The 26191-nt window shown below is 40.5% G+C and overlaps 1 protein-coding gene across 3 annotated transcripts; it reads right to left on the bottom strand.

Annotated features, from left to right (window-relative positions):
- Positions 1-593: 593 nt before the first annotated feature.
- On the bottom strand, positions 594-26174 carry ift122 (intraflagellar transport 122 homolog (Chlamydomonas)). 3 transcript variants are annotated; one of them, XM_034211089.1, is made up of 29 exons: positions 26053-26174; positions 24729-24795; positions 24554-24638; positions 24383-24461; positions 24213-24289; positions 24030-24096; positions 23800-23946; positions 23238-23313; positions 22167-22358; positions 21670-21808; positions 21059-21261; positions 19992-20129; positions 19399-19563; positions 18993-19190; positions 18620-18760; positions 17452-17505; positions 16700-16861; positions 15564-15730; positions 11643-11814; positions 10337-10439; positions 6931-7071; positions 6726-6826; positions 5108-5208; positions 3656-3821; positions 3402-3519; positions 3179-3307; positions 2553-2629; positions 2271-2435; positions 594-1291 (listed from the first exon to the last, which is right to left on the bottom strand). In XM_034211089.1, the coding sequence occupies exons 1-29, from the start codon at positions 26091-26093 to the stop codon at positions 1205-1207; spliced, it is 3558 nt and encodes a 1185-aa protein (XP_034066980.1). In that variant the 5' UTR covers positions 26094-26174; the 3' UTR covers positions 594-1204. The 3 variants fall into 3 exon arrangements, with proteins under 3 accessions (XP_034066980.1, XP_034066978.1, XP_034066979.1); XM_034211087.1 differs by having other exon boundaries at positions 1205-1291; positions 26050-26093; XM_034211088.1 differs by having other exon boundaries at positions 1205-1291; positions 6726-6823; positions 26050-26093.
- Positions 26175-26191: the final 17 nt, after the last annotated feature.

Below are 26191 nucleotides of genomic sequence, written 5' to 3'. Positions count from 1 at the left end.
GATCCTGTGAGAGGAGGATGTGATCTGCAGCCCCCTGAGGTGATGCAGCACCTTTTAACAGGCCGGTGGGATTAGTGATTTACATGGAGCAAAGTATTAGCAAAGAGGGAATTAAGACACTCACCTCAGTCTGCCCCTCTCTCATATTCACATAAAGCATTACAAGGGGAGAACTCTAGAAATAGCTATGCAGTATGTGAAGTATTTTCAAGGTGAGAGGTTACAGCAATGGCTATCCAAACCGCATAATTACTGTCAAGTGCATCAATGCATCATCAGAATGAGAGGAGAGAGAGTAGGAGGGAACGAGCCTATTTGTGATTCAAACCGTTCAGAGTGGACAAACTATAAATTACATTTCTTGAGCAATCCAACTTATTTGTATCGCTAAAAGCCTAATCCCCAACCACTGCATAATGCAGGACTCAACTCATAGCCCTAAGAGTAATCAGAGTCAGTGGTGCATACCGCTCAGAGCATGCACTCTCACTCCACTTCTCTGTTTTTACAGATGGAAAACCTGAAGTTTAATCTAAAAGAGTAAGAAGCAAAGATGACCATCTTTGTAACACTGTTAAGAAAACCCACTGTAATAAAAAAGTACCAAAATATTTTATTGAAAAGGTTTTTTTCCCCCATTGTAACAAAATAAAATACATTTTCATGACTAAACAGATGTCCCGTACTGTTATAAAACACACAGTACAGCTTTAGTATACAAGCTTGGGGAATGCATTTGTGGCATCTGGTATAGAGGTTTTCCATTTGGTAGAATTGCGTTTCTTAAATAAACGTTTTTTATAGCAATATTATTTTACACTATGCACACATGCTGCCTCTAAAGTGATGATGTTGTCACTGATAGATCAAGGTAATCTGATCCTTATAATCCGATTGGTTGATGGTGCACTTTATAATGACCAACACACAAACACTAGAGGTATTACGTCTGTCAGTCATCCTCTGAGGACAAAGGGCTGCTCCTCAAAGGGAGCTTGAGGAACAGCAAACAAAACAGTTAGATTAACTTAAAGATAAAACATACAGTATGTCTATGTAAATTACAGGGAGAAATATATTACAATGCAAAACAAAAATTCACAACCCATCAGAAAACCAACTGCATGATAAAAGGGAGAAACATATCAGCTACAGGACATACAAATAAAAACGTTTTAAATAGATGCTCTAGTTTTAAAGTCCATCAGTTTGGTTCATCGATGGGTCGGCGACAATAAGGACAGCAGTTGTGCTGAAGCACCAGGAGCTCATAGTCCTCACTGTGGAACATCTAAGAGGAAATACAAAGACAGGAACATCACAAAACAGAACACATCTGACATTAAATGTTATCTGTATGAGGATATGGAAGCCAAGTCAAAGAACAGGAACAAGAGCATTCTAGTGATCCATTTTCCAATCCTTATCTAAATAGTTTTCTCTGTGGTTCATGAGTCGTGAAAAAAACGTTTTGATAGAAAATGTTTTCAAAGCTTTGTCCGGTATGGGTGATCTCAATATTTTTTAACTTTAACCCTTTCACAGTGTGTTTTCAGATCATACATTCTAGCACTTTGGTTGCCTCAAAATGATAAACTTTTGGTTGTATTTAGCTCCACCTGGTTGCAAAAAACAAAAAGGGGACAACCAAAGAAATATCACAACAACCTTAAGGCTTTAACAACTGGTTTAAACACAAACCAATTGGTCACTATGTCACTGTGACTATGTACTTCCTTCCTGCAGCAGTCAGGCTCTACACAACCACCACACAATACAGACTGTTGAAATCATGAGCAATAAACCTGCAATGTGCCATATAAACACTTGTTTGCAACTGTACGGTGCTATAATCACTTTATGTGAAACAACACATATCTTCATACATGTCCCAAAACGTATTTTGAGGTCGCAATACTTTATTTAGCTATTTATGTCACTTAAATGGCTGCTATAATTATTTTGCCATGGTTGTGTACTTATTTGTCTCTATTGTTATTTTATTACAAATGTCTGCTTTTCTTTTTTATTATTGCATTGCTTCTTTATCTACTATGCCGTTTTTGGTAACACTTAAAATGTCCTCGCTGTGGGACTCATAAAGGAATTCTGATTCTGATGGGAGTGATATGACAAATACAAACACAACAATGTTAAGTCATTTGCCTCTCATGGCTTCCGTACAAGCAAAATAAACGAAAACAGTGAAGGTTAGTGTTATCCGAGGTTCACACCAGGTCATACTGGCTGTGTGTGTTATAAAGCTGTACCTTGAAGCAGGTGGGGCACATTGTGATGCTCACATCGGGCAGCAGGGAGCGGAAGTATTCCCATTTGAGCGGCCGGGGCCAGCGTTTGATCAGGACGTCCCTCCTGCTCATGGAGCGCAGCACCAAGCGACTCACCTTCACTGGGACAAAGGTCGAGCCCCCCTGCTGTTTAAACACACATGAACACATCCACGTTGTATTATTGACCCTGTTCTTTTACCCTCTCCAGCTGGTTTGCCCAGTTGGTGGATTTTTAATCTCATCTCGTTTGTCCTTTCCTACCTCAAAGCTCATTTTGGCTGTAAATGGGTCTTCCTCATGATCGTCCAAATCATCCTTCATCTTCAAAGCCTGCAGCTCTGATTGGGGTTATTAAGGACACATATAGCAATGCAAACATTTAAACATATATTGTCTGTTATTGTATATTTTTAAGACAGGACAAACCTCTATAAAAAGACTATTTAAAACTGAGTGTTCAAAAGGCCGATCAGTCGAAGAACAGAGCAGACCTCAGTGCCCTTGAGTGTGTGCCGACTAATGCAGGTTAATCCCTGCACTGGGGCTGTGGCTACGGCTCTTGGAGGGTTAGTGTCATTAAAATGAGACAGGAGAGCCTTGCTAACCCTATTAGCTCAAGGGCTAAGATGACTTAGCTCTGACAGCTTACCCACCAGCACAGAATCGAGGCCAAAGAAGACTAAACAGCTTCTTAGAACTGTCACAAGGTGGAGGGCAGTCACATGTTTCATTTCAAAGAGATGTGCCGCGTGTAAGGGCAGGGATACAGCATCACAGGGCCAGCAGAGTGAGGAATGAATAATTCATACAAAGAATGTGAATCATCTGTTAGTCCATGTGTATATCTATTTTTATACAGTTACATACTGTAGGTTATTAAAGGATACCACCGTTGTCCATATCGTGCCAGCGTGCGTCACTCTGATCCGTGTGAGGGACCTCCAAGTCAATCAGAGAAACTGCCTCTTCATCACTGATGCCCCCCTCCAGGTAGAACTGCACCAGAGGCAACACCTCTGCACACAAGGAGATACGCTACATTACTATTACAAACACAAAGGGGGTCGTGTCTGGCAAATACCGCACGCCATGTGTTGGTGTGTCACTGACCATATGAGGAGGCTGAGTAGATGAAAGGCTGCCTGCAGTTGATGCACACGCTCCCCTGGTTATTCAGCAGGGGGTTGTTGGTGGAGCAGCGGTAGCACATCATGCCCTCAATAAGGTCCTGCAGTAAACACACGGAAGTTTACACGATACACTCAGCAGCACAGGATGGGAGTAACTGCTCTCATGATCAGAGTGGGTTCATGATCAATATTTCAGAACACGTTTAATATACCAGCATGTTTAATCCAACACACCTCGCTGTCGTGAAAGGGTTTGGAGCGAATGGTGAGGCTGCCCAGTTCTATGGACTCCTGGAAGCGAGAGGGGATGTGCAGCTCCTGGAGTTTCTCGTAGGAATACCTGGCAAGCTTATAAGCCCCCAGCCTTCGACTCTGCTTGGCCAATGCATACAAGGTGTTGCTAATAATAAGGTTAAGGAAATCTTAGGTTAGGAACAGCTTGGATGTTGATTTCTGAATATTTGAAATAAGTAAGGAGGCGTGTGGCGCAGTGGGTTGGTGCGCGGATCTTCGAATCAGAGGATAGCAAGTTCGAGCCCCACTGCAGTCTGCATGTCGTTGTGTCCCTGGGAAAGACACTTCACCCCAAATTGCTCCTGTGGGGATTGCCCACAGTATTGAGTATGTAAGTCGCTTTGGATAAAAGCGTCTAACAAGTAACATGTAATGTAATAGTTGTGGAAACATTGAGACCTGTGTGCGTTTATAAATAGACTGCACTGTGTATTCCCATATTTCTCAAATGTAATGAGCAGAAGTAGAGCCCTGCTGAGCCAGCAACATTAGCTGAATGCCAAGTTAGAAGCAATACCTTGGGTAGGTGGGTTTGCGTGTGAGCTTAAACAAGCGTGACTGTTTTTGTGTTTAGAGTTGAGGAAACTGTTATTTGTATTTATAGGGAGAGACAGAGCTGTTCTCTTAACAATCGGAGCGTGGCAATGACAGGTCAATGAGTTGCAGCTGCAAAAGCTCCGCGCTGCCGCTCCTCCACCACCTAAAACTTAACACCACTCCTCTCCACTGAGCTACTCTCCAGCTCCACCCACACACCCAGATCTGTTCCAGGCTGGGGCTGTTGATAAATGAATGTCCTCCTATTGTGAAACTTGTTTAGCGCAGCTTTTTCTGTGACATTGTGTTTAATTGTTCGAGCCAGTCCAACGCATCCTGGCTGAGTCTATAAACTAAGTTCAACGTTTTTAGAACACCTCAGTTTCTCCTCAGGATCCCAGCTGCTCAGCCTGGTTTCCTTCCTCACACTCTGACTTCACTGTGTGTGTCTACATGGATTAGTGTGTCTGTGTGTGTATGAATTCAAATTAATGTACATTGTTTAATGTGTTTATATATGTATGCGCGTGCACAAAGTTCACTAATCAAAGTGTTTGTTTAGATAACGGAGAATGTGCCTCTTTCTGGCATCTTCTCCTCCTCCCCATCACCGCCCCTTGTTATTCTCCCAGCAGCAGCGTGGTTTCCGCAGTGGCGCCAACGCTTCCGTTTTCTCCCCACTTCTATCTCTTTTCCACAACTTTATCATCACTGTCTGTGCACAGTCTTGATTTCAGATTGGCATGTCTGTTCTCGAGAGCTTTCCAGAGAGGAAGGGTCAATCAACACTTTCTTTTAAACATATTTGATATTTTGCACACCATGTGAGGACTACTTTTTTCAATGGAAGGATACACTTTGGAAATGCCTTGCGGTATGTCCTTGGTGAGGTTGTTCAGAAGGAACCTGCAGATGTTGAAGAGTGTCTCTGGCATGTGGGAACTGAAGGGCTCATCCTGGAGATAAAAGAAAGTTTAAGAGAAAGGATTAAAAAGACGTGTACTCATATATGGGTTGCTTAGATTTATTTAACACCCTCCATCATATCTACTCTACTGCTTAATTGTTTCATATCCAAGCCTGGTCTGGAACCTTTTACAATGCCTCATCATAAATTACACCAATACACTTACTTTTCTTTGGGTGAGAGGTAAAAGACACATTTTCTTAAGCCATCAGTTAGAGCACTTTCTCCCAAAAGTTGATCACATGAATATATAGTGGCTGCCTAGGAGAGTTAAGGTGAGATATAGAGATTTCCTGCTCTGGTCTGGATCACAGCGATGCCTCACTATTACAGGAGGGTGACCGGAGCCGAGCAGAAAGCTAAAACAACAAACTGAGAACACTGACACAGGCCAGGTCGCCCATGAGTGCTCATAACTCGAGATTGCTTGTTTGTAAGTAGGTTAGTGTTAGGGGCGTGGAGAAGACCATAGATGAAGCAGTCCTCATGATCAGTCAAGCAGCTGGTTACCATGGTGAACGGGATCAGAGAGGTTTCAGGACGTGAACCATTTAGTCCGTTGCATAAAGGTCACGCCAAAATCTACAGTATAAGCAGTTATGTGTAGAAATCATATAATACACTTTCTATCAACTTGATAGAAAAACATGTTTAAACTAAGTTGGGTAATGTACCTTTGAAACTTTGATTTTAGCAATCAATTATTCGAATGCAGACCAAACACAAAAAACTGTATTTGTGGCGTTTGCAGGACTGATGACAGGAGGAGCAACCTGCCTATCTGTGCGCACTCACTGCAGGTTATCTGAGCCTTCCACAAGCTGCTAGATGGACAGCTGTGAGTGCAAACAATAGCCATGTTATAAACATATCGGCAGTATGTATTGCCATCTTTGCCACTTTCTTGCTAGATCACCAACTTTTGGAGGCAGGGCTGCTAGCTACTTTAATTTGAAAGTAGTTGTCAACATAAGGCTGGTTTTTCGGTTGGATAGATTTAAAATGAAGCTTATTTTTGCTGGCTTTAATAAAAGGTAGTTGCTTCTTGGTGAAGGTGATTAATTACATTGCCTTTCAGTGGTCTGAAATAACACCTTCAATTTATTTTGTTCACTTTACCGAAGATCTTCCCTGCATGCTTTAATTTGTCCTTTACACCAAGTTCTTTTGGGGGGGATTGACATAATCTTGCAGAAGCCAGACCCCCTGCACGTCAAACCCATAGCGGTCTCGAGAAATTTGAGAACAAAAGTTGATTAGAAAGAGGGCAGAAACTGAGTGGGCTGTCGGTATACTTCAGGTTAAAAAATAAACTATATTACATTGATGTGTTTGTACCCAAACAGTAACCTGACCACATAGCAGGTACTTTTTTTCCAGGCTTTCAAACATCTGACAGCGAATCATGTGGAAGCCTCCTGATTTCTAACCCCCCCCACTCCTCTCCTCCACGTTTGCCTGGTCTGGCTATGAAAGATTAGGGGTGACAATGTATTGCATTCTCACCGTGTAGCGCTGAATGGAGCGGTAGACATGGTAGAGCTCAGCAAGATGCTGAAAACGCTCAAACTTCTTCAGCATTTCATCCCTCTGGTCTTCACTTTCTGCTTCAGACAAACATACACCGAGGTACCAAAAGGATGAGTAGGAAACATTAAGCTTTACAGTTAAAACAAATGCTTCTTTCCATTTCAGTGAAGACCGGTCTTACCTCGAGCGATGTCTAGACATTGCATTGATAGCATCCAGTAATAGTACCCTGCATCGTTGAACCTGTTCTCCACCACTGCATTGTGGGTAAGCTGCTCAAGGACTTTAACTGCTTCGTTCTGTCGCCCTGCCATGTGAAATGCTATGGACAGAAAGAAAAAAATAAGTGGTGATTGATGGGTTGTTATGATGTGCCCTTGTGGCAATGCTAGATTCCAGCTGCCAATCGAAGGCATCCTTCTTTATTGATTTGTTTTTGGGCTGACAGCTTTGCCAAGTTTTCATTGTTGTGGTGTTTCTGCGCTGTGCTTCACAGCAATGGTGCCACTCCTGTCCCGAAGGCTTTAAAAGGAAAAGGCTACCAGACACTGTTAAGAACAACACTGCTTTGATAGACCTATATCAGGGGTCGGCAACCCGCGGCTCTTTAAGGCCTCTACTCTGGCTCCCTTGAGCTTAGACAAAATAAGCAGGAAATACAAATAAAAATATTTGTAGGACTATTTATATTTTGTTACACAGTTGAAAATGTTTCGTATCTTGTATTTTGAGGTGATACTGTGACACATAATTTTTTTTCAAAAACAGTTTTAATTAGGTCAACTAAAAATATGCGTCACATCCTGCTACGGTCCCGCGCCAGCGCCTTTTCTTGCAGGCGAATAACCTGACCCCCGACTCGATGAGCGAACTATGGATACATCAAAGAAAAGAAAAGTATCGTAGGAACACAGAGGGTTTAATTCTGCGCGGTTAGAGTTATATGCTTTCACAGCAAACGACGCTGGCTTACCGGTATGTTTGATATGTGGAGCGAAGTTGTCAAAGGTGCTGCAGCCTTTACGTATTGGAGGAAAAACATGGAAGAGGAAGACAGCTGATGATCTTCAGTCATAATTCAATCAGTTAACTCTTTTTAGGGTGCAGCTAAAGGTTTTATTTATTTCAAAGTGGGCCCATTTTAATTATATTCATTTTTCTTCAAATGTGCAGAGGACTCCCCAAGTGCTGTGTGGATTTATTTTAAAGTAGGCCTGTGGATTTTTTTTTAATTCTCCTTATAAGAGTTCTTTGTTTATTATAAGAGGTAAACCGCTTTCTATAATGTAATAAATAATGAATGCAAAAAAACTGTAGTTGTTGTCTATGATGTAACAATATATACAACTTTATAAGCTATCAAGCTATCACATATGTTTTGCGACTCCAGACAAAAGAAATTGGTGGAAAAGGGGGCAAAATGGCTCTTTTAGTCAAAAAGGTTGCAGAACCCTGACCTATACCATATCAATAATAACAAGTACAAAGCAATCATGTGTGTTTATGAAAAGTCCAAATAGAATATGTCTGATGCACAGCACACTCAACAGGATACAGAAAAAAACAGACATATGGAAAAAAGTCACTAAAGAATAGCTAACTTTTAAAAAACAATGTGAAAAAAACACTACAGAATTGTGCGCACCAATACACAATAAGACTAAATGCCACAAGATATGTATACATAATGGATACAAGACATCATCAAGCCATGTAATAACTCAAAATGACTTTCCAAATGGGGCAGTTGCTCTTAAATACCAAAGAACCCTTGGCTTTAACGCCCTAAAAAAACATTGTGCCTTCATGTTCCTATAAGCGGGTAATTAGAAGCAGCTTTAGGGAGTCGACCCCCCCAGTGACCCTGCCCCGGCAACCAGAGTGAGGGTCAGGACATATTAGTGGCAAATATTTATAAGACTACATAACATAAAGAACAGATTCAGCTGCTGTTGGTTAGTGTTAGGAAGTAGCACCCACTCCTTCCCCCTTACACAAACACAAGCTGACAAAGAAACAGCAGTGGCTCGCAGCAAAGCTCCTATACAAATACAACTCTGGGTTATTGTAGTAAATAAACATAACAAGGTCAGCCTTTAGACAAGTGTGAACTCAATCACCAACATGTACTTTTATATATGTTTACAGAAATCTTTTTATAGCATCATATGAACTGAGCTTTGTAAAATGGTCGGCTTTTTACTTTAAGTGCTGAATTACCGTTTGCATACAAAACTGAAAAGGGCTTCGATATGCATTTTAGTGGAGTGGGTTAAGGTAAGGGCAGGGTATATGCAGGAATCCTGAAGTCAAATGTAATATCTTTGAAGACCTTTTTCAAGACCCTTTCCGTACATGTTAAGACCTCATCGCCACTTGGAGTTTTAACCGGTTACATTGGCGACACACTTTACCTCACATTGACTATATACAGTATTGATTGTCCTTCCTTCCTTATCTTCCAACCATTTGGACGCTAACTTGCATTTCCCCATATCGATGTTGTTTAACAACCGGCGCAAACGGACCTTCGTGCGCCATCAAGCAGTGAGCGTGCGATGTCCTGTTCAGATGACGTCAAGTCTAACGGGATGCCATAAATAAACTACACAGAATCACACTACACACCTACGCAATGATTACATTCAGGCAGACTGTAGAACACAACCTCTTTGGACAATTTATATACTTATTGAAAACAAGCTACAAAATCTAATACCTTGGAAAATGCCTGTTTAATACTTTTTAATAGCCTTCATTTTCGCTAAATTGATTTATCAACTTGTAATACTTTTGAAGACCCCGCGGACCCCCTGAAGGGGTTTGGATAATATGACAACTATGGAAAGACATCTTCGAACTAAAGATATTAGTAATGAGAAAACTGCCAAACAGTCTTCCAATTAAATCTCTACATGGAGAACACTTGAAGCCTCAGAAATATGAACCCACCAATTCAACCTTATGCTAACTATGTCTAAGTAGGTATAAAGAAGTAGCAGCGCAGTGGACAGGAGACAGGCCGGAATCTTGTACTCAAAAACAATCACTAGTAACACAATACATTGTCGCAGCTTGACTAAAATACACACAATCAGCAAAATGCATGACCATAAACAAGCTCCAATACAATCAGGTCTGTTCAGTCATGAGTTCCATGCCGAGACAGGCAGAGGAAGATTATGTAGAAGAAGAAATATGCCTGCTGAGATCATAATTATAAATCTATGAGCTGATTATAACTATGGTTACAGTTGCTAATCATCATCAGAGCTGCTTGTAGTACTGGTGATTAGAGGCATGCATGCATGTCATTCAGTTAACAGGCAGCTCTGTTCTGCTCGGCTCCAGCAAAGAGGATCATGTTTAACAGTGAATATAGAGAATCTCAGGGAAGTAGGAAAACATATCTGTGTCCAAAGCTAGCCAGGCTTTATCACTTCCATATGTAAACTGTGGCTGTGGCCGCAGACTTTAATGCTTACTGAAATAATCCTGGGAATATACATCAAAATAAAATATGATTATAATACACCAGAGCATCCCGAATAGGTAAAAGTGAGGACATGTTGGAAATGTAAACTCACCTTTTTGTGCCTCCTCAAAGCGGTCGTTCTCAGCCAACCACTGAGCATAAGGCACAAAGACATCATTTTTGAACTGTGGGTGCTTGTCCACCAGTGAGAAAGCCTGAGAAATGGACAGGTGAAGGCAACAAAGAGAGAAGTAATGCAGTATATTAGCAGCTGACATCAAAAAGTCACCACACTGCACTGAGTAATTGCAGTTGAACTTCAGTTGATTAGGGACATATGAGCTACAGCACACTCAGGGAAACACAAATGAGTTCCAGTCAAAACATCACATTACAGCATTATTAATGAGTTGAGAACAAAGAAAATTGTACGAGCTAAGTTGATTTCTCACTCAATTGGAACTACAGCAGCAGCTCTCACACTGTTTGAATGATGGGGTGTAAAGAGCTGATGAAGTGCTCTTATGGACACGTTGGCCTGTTACAGTGACTGAATAATCTAAATGTCCTGAGACAAAATATGAACGAAGAAACACACATCAGTCATGCACACAGTAACGGCTGTAAGACAATAAAGAGACTGTGTGTGTCCCGGGCCTGTGATCCCAAAGTCATTTAAAGAGGAGTGGAGAGAGGAGTGGGAGCAGTGAATAGCATCCATATGGCCCGTTCTGTAACTGAGTCTGTGCTCTGTCCCGTCTGGGTGTCAACCTCCCCCAGTGAAGCACATCAAGTCTAACAGTTCTCTTTACCTCCCCCCTCCTTCTCTCTTGTATATTTTTCTATGAGGATCAAATAAATATTCAGGAAGACTTCCTCAGATGTGGTTTGATGTTCTGTTTTTGGCTCTTCTGTTTCAGAATGCAAATGCGCATTTCTTAAACTCGATTAAGGACCACAGATGGATAAAAGAAATACAATATGTTCCTCTTGTTTGAGCAGCACGACCCGCCCTGATGGAGGAATTTGATTGGAAGCAGAATGGAGCTTTAAGCTGATTTCGGTGCTGTAGAGCGTTTTGTGTTTCTCCCCCACCAATCATCATGTAGTCATGAAATCAAAAGCTGAATCATTAGCTCTGGAGTGTGTGTGTGGTTTAACTTTGTCAGTGTAGGAAACCAGGCAGAGTATTGTCTTATTGTTTGCATTTGGCTGTGGTTACTTTAACAAATAGAATGTACTTTTCTGGCCATGACCATGAGTGGTTTATGATATGAGTTTCTGTCTACCACAGCAGTTTATTTAGCACAGTCCTATGTGGTTCACATTATATTTATGTGATTGTCTCAGGATATGCTATATATAAGTCATGATGAGCGGAGCAGGTGTGCCTCCTGTGTGCATTGAGTATGTCATACCTCTTCCCAGTGCCGGGTTTCCACATGCAGCTGCAGTAGAGCCTGTAAGTCCCCCATCTTGGAGTAAGTCTCTGAGGCATAGCCGTGGTGCTTCAGCTTCTTGAAGTATAACGCGCACTTTGCCAGCGGTTCACGTTCGGCCTTGTCCAATTTACGAGCGATGTCGATCAACCTGCATGAGAGGAGAGAGGAAGTAGAGCACACAGTGAGGGGGGGCAGATAAATCTTTACATGCTGTTCCAGTGTTTAAAGTTATGCTCATGACCACACAAAAAAATAATTTGAAGCAGTCAAGGTTAGTAGTGGAATCAGATTGAGTTTAAAGAGTGCTGAATGTAACTGCAGTTTTTTTCTGATGGCACCACAGGGACACGTGCAGTGGATAGATAATGGGTCATATAGAGTCAGTGCGGGGGGTTCTGATTCAGAAACACCAGCTCACACCCCACATTCCCACTGGTACGCTTTTATGAGGAGAAAAAACAAAAAAAGGTTATTTTCCCAGTGTTTTTTTTAGCATGGCATAGCATAGCAACCCAGTCTCACGGCATTTCGTGTTCACCAACACGATTTTTAATCTATTGATTCATGTTCCCCAACACGATTTGCCCCTTTTTTTCGTGTTGCACAGCACGATTTTTTTTCGTGTTGCACAGCACGATTTTAAAAGCAATGTATTTCTATTGCCTGCAGCACGTTTTTTTCTCCGGTCGGGTCGAGGAAGACCTGAAGCTGTGTGGTTCATAAAAACATGTTCTTACTCAATATCAAGCCACAATTATTGCTTTTATTTTAAATCGTATAATTTCGGACTTTTGTTGCCGTCTGTGAGGAAAATAAATGGGGCTCAGAGCCTCAGAATACTGAAATCTGTATTTTTTAAATATTTTGTTCCTTCTAATTTGTTATTCTTTTCAATAACCAATAACACACAATTATCCTTGCTTTTATTTATTGGTTTAATTCCATAATCTCGGGCTTTTTTGGCGTCCATCAGGGACTGAATTTCAAAATAAAATATCCGGAAACAGACGTAGGACTATAAGGGACATTTCGAGCGTCATTGCGATTGTCAACCTTTCTGAGTTTAGGATGGCCGAAGACACTACACTACCCATAATCCCCAGCTATCGTTTAGGACAGTGTTTCTCAAACTTTTTCATACCAAGGACCACTTAACCAATAAAAAAACACTCGCGGACCACCTAACTCCACAAATATCCAAAAACACATTGTGTTTTACAAATCTCCTGAAAATGGTACAAACAAGTGGCCACATGTGTGATGAAGGTGTTTATCTTGGCTATATCATGCAATTGAAAGTGAAACTTAAGCTCGCTCCATTGCGGAGATATTCCCGCGAGAGTGCGGAAAACTTTAATTAATTAATTAATTAATTTCAAATGTGAAATTTTACCAATATACTCACGGACCACTAGGGGGCGCTCACGGATCACCAGTGGTCCGCGGACCACACTTTGAGAAGCACTGGTTTAGGACTACAGTCCCCCGTAAGGTTACGCAGAGCGTCAAACAGCTGTGTGAAATGGAACGAAACCACGCCAGACTATCCAAAACTGGAATCGAACGCCCCCCCAGAACTACACATGCTGGCTATTGTGTTTCGCCAAATGTTCTATGGGACGTCTCTACTGAACGTTTTCGTTTTTCCCACAATTAGAAGTTGCCAGTATTAAACACATTGGCATTATCAAATGTAAAACTATTATATATTATAATTAATAAATGGGTGAAAATCGCTATATATAGGCCTACCCACATGACAGCTCATTGTTACTTTGTAATTCTACTCCACTACAATTCAGAGGTTAATCTGGTATTTTTACTCCACTGCATTTATTTGAGTTACTTTGCAGATTCTGATTAATTATGTGAAATATAAACAACCCTTAAATCAGACTTTAGTTACACCTGAGTAAAATTCAGGTAAGGTGATTGTCAAGTGCCAACAATCAGGAGAGATATTTGATAGTTGGTGCTTGAGAAGACTAAACATGTATCTGCAATTGACATGAATGGAAACGAGTAATAAAGTATATTCATTACTCGTTATTCTCTACTAATAGTTAATTAAAAACTGTATATTATGGCTATTTTGCACATCCCTTTCAAGATTTTCAAAGGTTTATTGACATATCATATACACAACTACAGTGTAGTTATGCAATGAATGAAACACTTGGGTCACAGGTTCCTCAACAGTGCATTACAAGACATCTATCAATATGTGTGTACCTCCACCATTAAACTGTCATATTCTGCACATTTCTTATTCTATCTACATACATACGAGTATAATTCATATGTATAATATCAGTTAAAATAAGTGCTTCAACATAGTTAACATTGCAGGAAAGCAATATATTAGACGTTAAGTACTTTGTCAGGCTTAATATTTATCTGTAGATAGATACCCCCAACGTTTTTTTCTTATTTAAAAGAAGACCTTAATCTGTTAGTTAATGTTTAAATAAAGGTTAATTCGTTTTTCTGTTTTTCACCTCCTCCTATTAATATCTTTGTACATGCTGCACTAAACTGTTTTATTGTAGAGATCACTTATAGTATCTTCTTGATTTTTTATATTCTATATTTCTATATTTATACTTTCCCCCTATGAAAGTATGTACTCTTAATATTTTTTTAATCAAACACAATAATTCAATAACGTGCTTTAACCACTAGATGCACACAAAGTACACAAATGTTTTCCGGATTTCATATCATATAAACACCAAATCCCCAGCATGCATTGCGGCTAAAACATCCAATAAACGAGCTTAAAGGAGCTGAGGATCTTGGGTAATGCCTATGTCCGGTTATTTTTATTTTGAAATTCAGTTCCTGACGGACGCCAAAAAAGCCCGAGATTATGGAATTAAACCAATAAATAAAATCAAGCATAATTGTGTGTTATTGGTGAGTAAATAAAAGTGTGTTATTTTGAAAAGAATAACAAATTAGAAGGCAACAAATATTTAAAAAATACAGATTTCAGTATTCTGAGGCTCTGAGCCCCATTTCTTTTCCTCACAGACGGCAACAAAAGTCCGAAATTATACGATTTAAAATAAAAGCAATAATTGTGGCTTGATATTGAGTAAGAACATGTTTTTATGAACCACACAGCTTCCGGTCTTCCTCGACCCGACCGGAGAAAAAGACGTGCTGCAGGCAGTAGAAATACATTGCTTTTAAAATCGTGCTGTGCAACACGAAAAAAAATCGTGCTGTGCAACACGAAAAAAAGGGGGAAATCGTGTTGGGGAACACGAATCAATAGATTAAAAATCGTGTTGGTGAACACGAAATGCCGTGAGACTGGGTTGAGCAACGCTACACAGATTGTTAAGACAAATTGTGCTTGATGATTATTTTCCAAGAAAAAAATTGCAGACTGACCTAATTAGAATTGCACCAATTATTTCCCCTTTAGAGAAATCCATAAACCTATGAATATGCATATATTGTTCATTTTAAAATGTCAACTACAGGACAAAAGGTGTCTCCACTGTAAAGTCAATCCTCTTAAACACATAACATGAGGCGTCTCCCCCTTCCTTCTCTAAAGCTTGAGTATTCAATTATTGTTTGGAAACCTAAAAAAGTCAAAGAGTGAGGGTTCTACTACGACAGTAACATTTTTAGACAGTTTAGACAGGAAGTGTCAGTCTGAACATTTCAAACTGCATTAACTCATGTCTGCTTAACTCAAATACCATCTTTTGTTGGCTTATGGACTATAAAATATGCCTTAATATTTTGGGTTATATTTATATATTTAAGAACACCATGTTCACAAATCGAAAAAAGATGTTTAGAAATGGTTACACATGAATAACAGTGTATGCGATGCTGGAGGAGAGACCTAGATTGTTTCATGCAGTGACTGGCACCTACATGTCTTCCCAGCCGTGTTCCCCTATTATGTCGATGGCTTTGAGATGTTCTCCTGCTGACAGGTACATCTCCGCTGCTGCCCGCGGCTCCTTGCTGCTCTTAGCCCAGTCTGCTTGCTTGGTCATCAGGATCCGAGAGCTCTTAGGGTCTGTCCCTCCAATGAAATCCTGCAAGATAAGCACACACATTTTTTACAAAGTTACAAACCTACTAACCAATTAATAACTGGGAAAGCCACATTAACAGTCATGATATAGAGGAATGTATGCAACACAGAAAGTCATGTTCAGACCGACTGACAGACAGAACCATGTGGGTCAAGGCCGAGACGGGAGGAAGAGTCACACAAACAGCAGGCGGCTAGCCCTCCGCTGTCCATCTCTCCTAAAACAAACAGCCTGCAGGACCAGATGGCCACACAGCCACATAAATATACAGCAGCCACATCAAACACACGTTCAATCTGATACATACGCACACATAAATATACACAAACAAGTCGTAGCTGTGTCCTATGCTCTCGCAATGTGAATGTGATGCTGATGATCAAAGTGTCCCCCCCATTGTAAACATAATAAAGCATGAATTTGTCTCAACTCCAACTGACCGGCTCATCAAAGTATTCATGTAAAAGCACACGCTCGCCGTGTTATTTAACTCCAGTTGTGCTTCACTCCCATTGCCAACTATGTGTGTAAGTTACCCGTGTGTGTGTTGTATAGGGATATGTCTTTAAAAGCCCAGGGTGTGTGTGTGTGTGTGTGTGTGTGTGTGTGTGTGTGTGTGTGTGTGTGTGTGTGTGTGTGTGTGTGTGTGTGTGTGTGTGTGTGTGTGTGTGTGTGTGTGTGTGTGTGTGTGTGTGTGTGTGTGTGTGTGTGTGTGTGTGTGTGTGTGTGTGTGCTGATCAGAAGATATATGTGGAGATACCGGAGATATATGAGGAGATGAAAGACAGACGGGAAAGGGGGGGGCCGGTTGAAACTAGTGCAGGGCCCCAACTTGGCATAAGTGCACATGATGAGGAAAAACATATGTTCTACACCCTAAACACATGCAGTGCTTTCCAGGTCGTTCTGTCCGTATTGATATTAAAGTATGTTGTACATGTTGTTTTTATTGATCAATGTTTTAATCACCTTGGCATAGTCGAACAAGCGCAGGTCAGTGTACATGCTCAGGGCTCTGGACTCGTGGCCAGTACGTTTGTAGAGCTTGGCTGCCTCATGGAATTTCCCCTGGTAGGCATAGACGTCTGCCAGGAACAGCTCATTGTCGTTCTCACCCCGCTTCTTCCTCTCCTGCAAATCAGTCAACACAAACACTGGCATGTGTGCATAGATAAACACTCACATGCATGTGAGTCAGAAAACACAGAAGGCGCTCAAAACTATTCGATAGCTTTACTCAAGACGTAATCAGCCTCACTTGAACACAAACTAAAAATGGTTACAACATCAGTCATAGCGAGAAAAAATACAATGTATATGGAAGCAAATAAACATTTCTTTTGTATACACTGAAAAAAAGCACACTTTCAAAAGAAGGACATTTCCCCCTTCAGAAGTGAGAACAGCAGAAACAGATTTTGTTCAGCTCTGTATGCAAATTGTCAAGTATATGTGTTTGCTTTGCTGTGTGTATGTCTGTTACGGGTGTATATTGGACCCTCCCTTGGTCAGGAGGTTTTAAATTGAAATTCAAAGCAAAGCCTTACAATTAGATCTTGACGACAAAAATAATTGTGAAAGAGCCATGGTCCCCCAAAGCTATATCTGAAATAATTGATTTCAGCTTTGGTTGGAGCATAAATCAGAATCACACTGAAAATATCAACATGCCTGAACACAATATATATATTTGTTGACCGCTTTTTAAGAGAAGGTATTACCTCGATGCTATTGATGAGTTCCAGGTAGCGCAGGTCTCTGATTCTAATAAAGGCCTGAGATTAAGAAAAGACAAGAAATATATTAGAGGATGGTCTCTCAGAACCAGATGTTTTGTGTTTTTTGTATGGTACAAGGTTCTTTAACATCCTGCCTTATTAACCCTCCTATTGTCTTCGTTTCCCCCCCTTACTTTGGTGTTCGCAGTCAAATTTGACCCGTCCTGTTTTAACTGCTATTACATTAACACAAAAACCATTAATCATCACCAAATTTCATTTAACACGCTTTCAAACTGTAAGTATTGTATCAAACTACTGGTATACATGAAAAACTGCAGGATATATATACAAAGAATAGACACTAAACATGTATTGCGTATGCCAGGTGTGATCCATGTGGGGGGATGGGCACATAAGAGTGGGAAATGTGTCAAATTGTTGTGTGTGTGTGTGTGTGTGTGTGTGTGTGTGTGTGTGTGTGTGTGTGTGTGTGTGTGTGTGTGTGTGTGTGTGTGTGTGTGTGTGTGTGTGTGTGTGTGTGTGTGTGTGTGTGTGTGTGGTGTGTGTGTGTGTGTGTGTGTGTGTGTGTGTGTGTCAGGTGTGATTCACATGGGGGGATTGGGCACATAAGGTGGGGGGAACACATCTAGAGTGTGTGTGTGTGTGTGTGTGTGTGTGTGTGTGTGTGTGTTTTATCTGATTCGGATGGTTACTAATTCCTTTTCTTTATGGTGGTCATTTTTGACCGCGAACACCATGTTCCAAAGTTGACTAAATCATCCAAATTGCAATGAAAGTGGTGATCAGCAATTGTATATGTTCAAATGTCTACTGTGAGGGATATCATAAAGCCTTAATGCAATCGAATGTAAAACAAAAAAGTTATGATTGATGGAAATAGTAAATCGGTCAGATTTAACCCGAAGACAACAGGAGGGTTGAATCCCAGTATTTTGTTTGTTTCCGTGGTAATCTACAGAAGATGTTTTAAAGTATTGTTTGCAAATAACATGAAGCCTAGGAGTAAGAATGAGGTAGAAACAAGGTACCATCACCTCATTTGGAAGGCTATTTCTAAGTTTCTATTACTCTGTGAAGATGAAAGTAGTAAAATGAAAAGTGGGTGACACTGATCTTGATCAGAACAATGTGTTTGTGTCTGACTGGCCTTCTTGGCGGTGTCAAAGTCAAGTCCCTCCAGGGCCTCTGTGGCTAAATCCCTCCAGTCACTGTCAGTCACTCCGAGACAGGCGATCTGGTAGGCCTCCTTGAACATCTTCCTCTCCAGGTACTGGTACATGGGCGCTGACTGGGCGGAGCAACAACACCATCAACAACAAACAATACAACCTTCATGAAGAATGCAACAAACTCTCGAATAAAAAGGAACAGGAACACCAACAACAAACAGTCCATAAAAGCAGTCATTTTTGTCTGATACTTTTAAGACTGACTATTGTTTGGTTTTATTTTTGCATTATGAACACAAGGAACACAGCCACTCCCTCAATACTAGAGTAGGCTGACGACATACTACACACCTGAGGCACCTCCACAGCCAACATGGAATAGACGTGGAGACAAAAGATCTTAGAGCCATTGTAGCCGACCATAAAGCCTTGCATCTTCTGCTGGTGGACAGGAAAGTTGCTAGCCTTAATGTTAAGGTAGCCATTACCAGAGAAGCACAGCATGTCCTCACACTGGGTGTTCCAGGCCACACTGTTCGCATTAGGCTCCTACAGGGAGAGCAGAGCAAAAGAGAGGAGGTAAATAAGGGAGGGTGGTGGGAAATAAAGTCTAGGTGTGACTGTGGAACACAGACCAGACAGGATTACATGAGGAAGATGTGGACTTGTAACTAATGCAAATAATCATACATTTATGTTTATATTTCATCCTAATGTGCCAGGTTAGGTTTCTTCACCCTCTCCGCTGCCTTCTGACCTGAAAAAGCAGCTCTTTACTGTTGATGTCATAGACTAAGAGAGTGTTGTGCTCATCCACCACAGCCAGTTTATTGCGGGACGCGCTCATGTCCAGGCAGCGCACTGACGTTGACAGCTTCAGCAGTGTGATGGGAAACAGGTTGTCAACAAAAATCTTCAGGATCTACACGACAAAAACAATGGCAGAGCAGAGCAAAATTATTTAGAAAATAATGCAAGTTGTTTTAAATGTAAGCCTTTATTACATTACATGTCACTTGTTAGACGCTTTTATCCAAAGCGACTTACATACTCAATACTGTGGGCAATCCCCACAGGAGCAATTTGGGGTGAAGTGTCTTGGACACAACGACATGCTGACTGCAGTGGGGTTTGAACCTGTGCTCCCCTGATCCGAGCACCAACACACTAATCCACTGCGCCACAGCCTCCCTCCCCATATAAAGAAATATGACTTGCGGTCACAAAAATACATCTTGTCTTTTGAAAATAAAGTATTTTATGATGACATTTGTGGACACATGGCTTAAGAGCATGAGAACAATTACTATTATTACTTAATGTGGGAATGCATTTTCTCCGAATACTCACAGCTCCATTCTTTAACCCCACGAGCAGACCCTCTCTGCCTTGCGAACCACCGATCACTTTGATGTAGCGAATTAGAGACTCCATCACCCATTCTTTTTCCTTGACACTGGTGAAGGACAGGCACTGGAGTCTCTTCTCCTGCACAGCAGCAGAAGGGGGAAAGTGAGACCACAATTCCTTTTAACACATGAAGCACCAACTGGTTAAGTATGACCACATTTTACACCCTGTACATCATTTGTACATACACTCCTCGCAAATGTCTGACACATCTTGCATAATGTTCTTTTGAAAACTGCAAACCGTGGCTTGATTTGAGAAAGCATTGTTAAAAAGTGAAACACTGATTTGATTGTTCAGAGACATTAACAGCCACTATGAGGCTATATGGCCTAAAAGCTGCCTGAGGCGTGGAACACAGGCATGTCTGTTAGAGAGAGAGATATGAAGGACCTCTGTCACACACAGACAGATTTAAAAAGAAATAACCTCTGTGTTATGGCTGCTCCTCCTCCCTACCAGCCTCTGTCAAACACATAGAGACAAGAAGCAGAGAGGACCCCCAAGAGACTGCCACTGGTTCAGCAGACTGTGGTTCATCCCCTTCATTCAACTGTCTTCCTTTATAGATTTTTAGAGAGGCTTGAGGAGGGGAGCGAGACAGAGCCTGCAGAACACATGCACAGCTGGAGCCGTTCGCAAACTACCCAGAAACATCTGGATTTTTATGATATGATTATTTTTCTCTGGGCTGTTTGGTCTAGTATTGAATGGCTAAACCCATATGATTCATTGTGATTACATCATGTTATCTCGCTCAAATGTCTCTATGGCTTCTTGCGTATAATCAGTCAAGTGTACATTAGTGTGATATACAAAGAACCAGAGTGTAACTGCAGGTCAGTATAAAGTAGTCCAAGAAACGTAACTTAAGGAAAACAGTTGATCACATTATGTAAGGAAATACCCAAAACACACACAGGCTTTAGAAAAAGCAAGCAAAACGTTTTAAGTAGGCAAATGCTTTGGATGCTTTTTGCAACAATGTCTATGAAACTTGTTCTGACCTGACACAGGATGATATGCTGGGAGCACACCACCAGCAGGTTGCATTCAAACTTCCTGCAAATCTTCTCCTTGGTCCGGTAGTGCATGTCGGAGGAGTCGTCTGAATAGAGCTCATAGATGAGGATCTTCTCGGGCAGCTGGATAGCAAGACGGTTTCTGTAAATGGCGATCTTCTTCACGAGCTCACGGCACTTTATCCTCACTAGGGAAAGAAGGAGATGAAGGAAAAGAGCGGACTTGTTGATAAAGTGTCATTTTCATAGCTAATGCATTCTGTTGAAATTCTGTTTTCAGGGCTGATTGTTACAATCCCAGCGATGCTGTCATACTGCTTTTCCCTATTTGTAAAAAAAAATGAAAGACTGCTTTCTCTCATTTAATAAAAAAAAAACCTGTATATGAAGTTTGAAATGAGATGCCTTACAACAAAATAATTGGATGAATGTTATTAGGACAGATATGGTTTATATGAAAAAATACAAATAGACATTTCTTTATACCCTTGATCATGGCAGCTGTGTTGCATCAAGACACACACACATAATTATTTAGCATCACAAAAGATCCTCTGTTATAAACTAGATATCCTGGTGCTGAAGCAAATATGCACCTTTTTGTTCAGTGATGAGGTGCTGGACAATGACATCAGTCATGCTGTCTCTGTAAGCATAGCGATCCTTGTAGAGGCCGTGAACTGTGCTGAAGATAAGTTGGTAGCAGGCGATGGTCCCATCCTGGCAGCCCATCACCTAGATAAGAGATAACAAATATAGCAGTACATCCTATTAACACCTCTAAGAAAAGACTGTGAGAGTGGGAAAATGTTCCTGTTGTGAAAGCATCTTAACAGTAGAACTGCCAGCTACAAATTCTCAATGTTACGCCCCATCATTTACAGTTAAACGTAGTGAGAGGAAAAGTTGGCAAGGTGTTACTGCTGAATCCAATGCCTTCTGTATTTGTGTGGCTAAATCCGATCAACAAAATGTTTCAAATGCAGACTGCTCAAAGCTTTTTCAGCATTTTCATAAAACACCTCCACCACCTTATTAGTTAATGGTAGTGATACATTTGTTAGACATATAGCTTGACAAGCTGTGGACCCACCACAAAGTTGGAGTCAGGCTTAACCCGGCACGTCCACACCCAGGCGTTCTGCTCTCCGATGGAGCCCAGCCGCACGCCGTCTTTAGTGTAGAGGGAGGCCTGTTTGTCAGAGCCCCCCATGACAATATACTCGCCCTTTGAGAAGTAGCTGACGCAGCAAGGGTCATAGGTGAGAGGCCTGTCTTTTCCAATCTGAGAGACAAAGGAGAGGTGGACATTAAACAAATAAGTATTATTTTTCATATCTATTGCCCAGGGGTCTGGGCCAACACCTCCCACCGTCTATGCTGACAGACATCAAAGTACTCTTCAACCATCCCTTTGAGTGTTTGATCAAATGCTAGACAAAAAAGTTTTTCTCTGGTTTAAACAATGTCTATTGTATTAATGTTTGAAGTCTGTTTGCACAACACATGAGTCCCAACTCTGCATCTGTTTCTCCTCACTGTGGAAAAAAGCTGGCCGACAATCCATGGTTATTTTCTTTCATTGCAAACAATTCCCGTTGCTGTAATAAAAATGGAATGTTCACTTAAATAGATAAAAAGGCCGATGACAATATATGAGCTAAGGCAAAACGGCAGAGTAATGAACAGTGCATATTTGTCTATAATTACGGTACTGCCCACAGGGAATTTAGGGGGAAGGAGGGACAGCGAGGGGGCTATTAAAGCATAGCAGGATCACTTCCAATGTACTGTTATGGTTTCAATAGAGCCTGACAGTCTGATTACAACAGGAAACACAGGTCTTAAAGTCAGTTAAATGTTTCCAATACCATATAAATACCATATATATTTTGAAAACACATATTCTTGTTTCTTATTGCTTTAGCAAGTGATGGGACATACAATCAGCAGTTAAGTGGTTCAAAATGCTATCAATCTTATGGTAGTTCCCATGCAAGGTAATGAGACTACATTTACTTATTTAAAAGTCCTTTTCAACGGTTTGAAGTGGCAGAGGAGAAAGAGCCTGCAGTATTAGAACTTAGGCATGGGGAAGACTCAGTAAACTGTACATTTTATGCATGAATTTGGGATTTGTATTCCATAGACCTTTGGTATTCACCTGCTTTCCACTGAGCTGATAAAAGGACAGCTTCTGACCCCAGTCTGCCACAGCCAGAATGTCATTGTGCTCATCCCTGTGAAAACACAACAAAAATGGCTTTAGAAATAAGTACTCCTGTCAACATACTGTACTGTACTTTGGTTAGAAAATGATAACACTGTTAAAAAAAAAAAGCAGAGGCTACCCTTCAACTGATGGATGCATAGTCAAGCCCTTCCCCAAAGAATTGGATATTAACAACCATGTTTTATCCTAAACAATTGTAATTGCATTTCATGACATTGTATTTATCATTTACATTGTCATAGTATATACACACATATAATCCTCTCCCTCACCGAAACAGTTCCAATACTCCCTGGTTAACCACTGCCACCTGCAGGCCCCACACAAGCTATTGACTCTCAACAGAACACATTCCTTTATAAATGTTGGGATATGGAAGGACAGTGTAAACGTGTGTGGCAGTGTGAGGCATTACATTGAAATACATTGGTGAAGATAAAAAAACATGCTCTTTATTGTACAATTGCATGTGCAAGAACTAAGTAAGACTAACTTGGAGGGGTTCCAGGCTATGGACCAGATAGGAGAAGAGGAGCCTCCTGGGCGCTCTATCTTGACCTTCTCCTCTCCATTCTTGTTCCGAATGCTCACCACTCCATTCATCATGCCGAGGGCAAGGTACTGTCCGTCGTTCGTCCACCTTTAATCAAATTAAATCATTCAATATTCAAGTGTCCCATTCAAGTGTACCAATGTATTGTTCAAACAAGGGACTTTACTTACCCACAACATGTTATTTTGCTGCTAACTTTATGTTTGTTCACAGATTTTTGTTCGGGGGACCATAGACCTGAAAATATAAAATAAGGTACCCTGATTTCCAGCGCTCCATGGGGGAAAATATTTTTTGGTTTATAGAATAGTAAGCATGACATATTAAAGTACAGTAAAGGCTCAAACACTCACCGAAGTCACCAGAAGAGCAGGAGGCAAGTTGGTGAGTGACAGGGTTGTAGGCAACGCACTGGATAGAGTCATTGTGACTGCAGAAAAGAGCATGAAAGGAACAAAATATGTAGTAATACACAATGCAGAGGATGCATGAAACGACATTGATGTGTAAAAGTCACACTTACGTATATTTTAAAATACCCTCCAGTTTTGAGGTCCAGATAATGATGCTTTTGTCTGCTGACCCTGAAGCAAACCTCTTCCCTGCAGAAGAATGCAGTAGTTAGTAAGATAAAAATAATGACTGATAAGAAATACAAATGTAGTGTACAAGTGGAAAAAAGCCAGTGGAGTACCATCTTTAGCATAGGCCACACAGTACACTATGTCTTTGTGTCCTTTTAAAGGCTGGATTATAGCTCCATCTGCCACATCATAAACCTGCAATAAAAGTGCAATACATTTATTGTTATAATATTGCATGTTTTCTGTGAATATGTGCCTTGTCCAAAGAAAACATGAACGTCTTACCAGGACACGAAGCCCCGCGGCAATGATGAGTTGGGTGCCATCTGGCTTAAAGGCAAGGTCATATACACTGCAAAAAAAAATACATTGATTCGTTGTTTTTTTGTATTAAATAGTTTGAACAATTCATAGAACCGTTTTTTTATTATGTTTTGTTGAAAAAACCCTTTTTCATAAACAAAGTGTTAATATTTATTTATTTTAAAAGTAACTGACAGATTTATCAATAATGTAAATTACTTTTAAGGTCCAATGTTTACCTTGGAAATAGCTAAATACAAATAAAAAGGGGAAAGAATCTCATTACAAGGTCCACTAACGTGTCATAAACTGCAAAATTAAGAATATATCAGAAATGCTTTCCTAAAGAAAGTCAAGTTAACTTTTAAATCCAAATACACAGTGGTGGAGACAGAGTAACTCAGTACATTTACTCAACTTCTGTACTCAAGCACAAATATGAGGTTCTTGTACTTCAGTTGAGTTTTTTCACTTTATGCTACTTTACACTTTTGCTTTACTACAACTTGGAGGCCTTTTACTTAAAGTGTTTACTCCACTACATTTATTTCAGAGCTTTAGTTACTAGCTACTTTGTAGATTAACATAACTAATGCAGAATAAATAAAATCATGTTTTATTATAGGATTGGCTACCTAACAGTTATATAAAGTAATACAACCCAAATAAACCAACCTCTACCAAGTGCAACATTGACATTAATGCATTCATAATTGTAATACAATAACACCATTTTACTTTTTGTACTTTTGACGCCAATACATTTGTACTTTTACTTAGGTACATTTTTTAATTAAGGACTTTTACTTAGAGTATGTTTATACTGTAGTAATGGTACTTTCACCTAAGAGAATGTCTGAGTATTTCTTCCACCTCTGCTAACACATTATCTTCAATTCAGAGTGGTAACATAGCATGTATGCTATTTGAGAATAGCACAAATAAAAATGTAACGTTATGTCATGCACAGCAAGCAATGATGTGCAGAAATAAGACCTAGAGCTAAGTAACTGTTAGCTTAACATTAGCTCTGACTTAACGTTATATCGTGCGACATAATAAAGCCGACATGCTACACTATTGATAGAACACATGTTGCCTAACTACTAAGATACAATAACCATAAACCAGCGTAAGGGTCTCTACCAAGAGTAAACGAACATGAAATAGCTGTGGGCTAATGCTAGCTGGCTAACACTAGTTTACATAGCAACCGCCGTTGCTAACGACCTAGCGTTACATCCCAGCATCCGGCCCAGGTTGACAACGTAATCACAACAAGAAAGAACATCAACGCTCTCACCACTGTTCACGAATGGTCTCTTTCCACGCTAGAACGGCTCTCATTTCCACCTTTAAAAAGCAAACAAATCAGCGATGGGTTTAGTATCAACAGGTTGGTTTTTCATACCAAACAGTTCTGATGAGTCGCTCTTACTGCGCAG

The sequence above is a fragment of the Gymnodraco acuticeps genome, unplaced genomic scaffold (assembly GCF_902827175.1).
Source record: "Gymnodraco acuticeps unplaced genomic scaffold, fGymAcu1.1, whole genome shotgun sequence".
In the NCBI taxonomy this organism is placed as follows: domain Eukaryota; kingdom Metazoa; phylum Chordata; class Actinopteri; order Perciformes; family Bathydraconidae; genus Gymnodraco; species Gymnodraco acuticeps.
This window is presented reverse-complemented; position numbering and strand designations above follow the sequence as displayed.

Coding starts and splice junctions, on each gene's coding strand:
- ift122 (XM_034211087.1), bottom strand. CDS start 26,093: ATGAGAGCCGTTCTAGCGTGGAAAGAGACCATTCGTGAACAGTG. Junction 23,947..24,029: donor AGCAAAATAACATGTTGTGG/GTAAGTAAAGTC, acceptor ATTTGATTAAAG/GTGGACGAACGACGGACAGT. Junction 22,359..23,237: donor ATCAGCTCAGTGGAAAGCAG/GTGAATACCAAA, acceptor TTTGTCTCTCAG/ATTGGAAAAGACAGGCCTCT.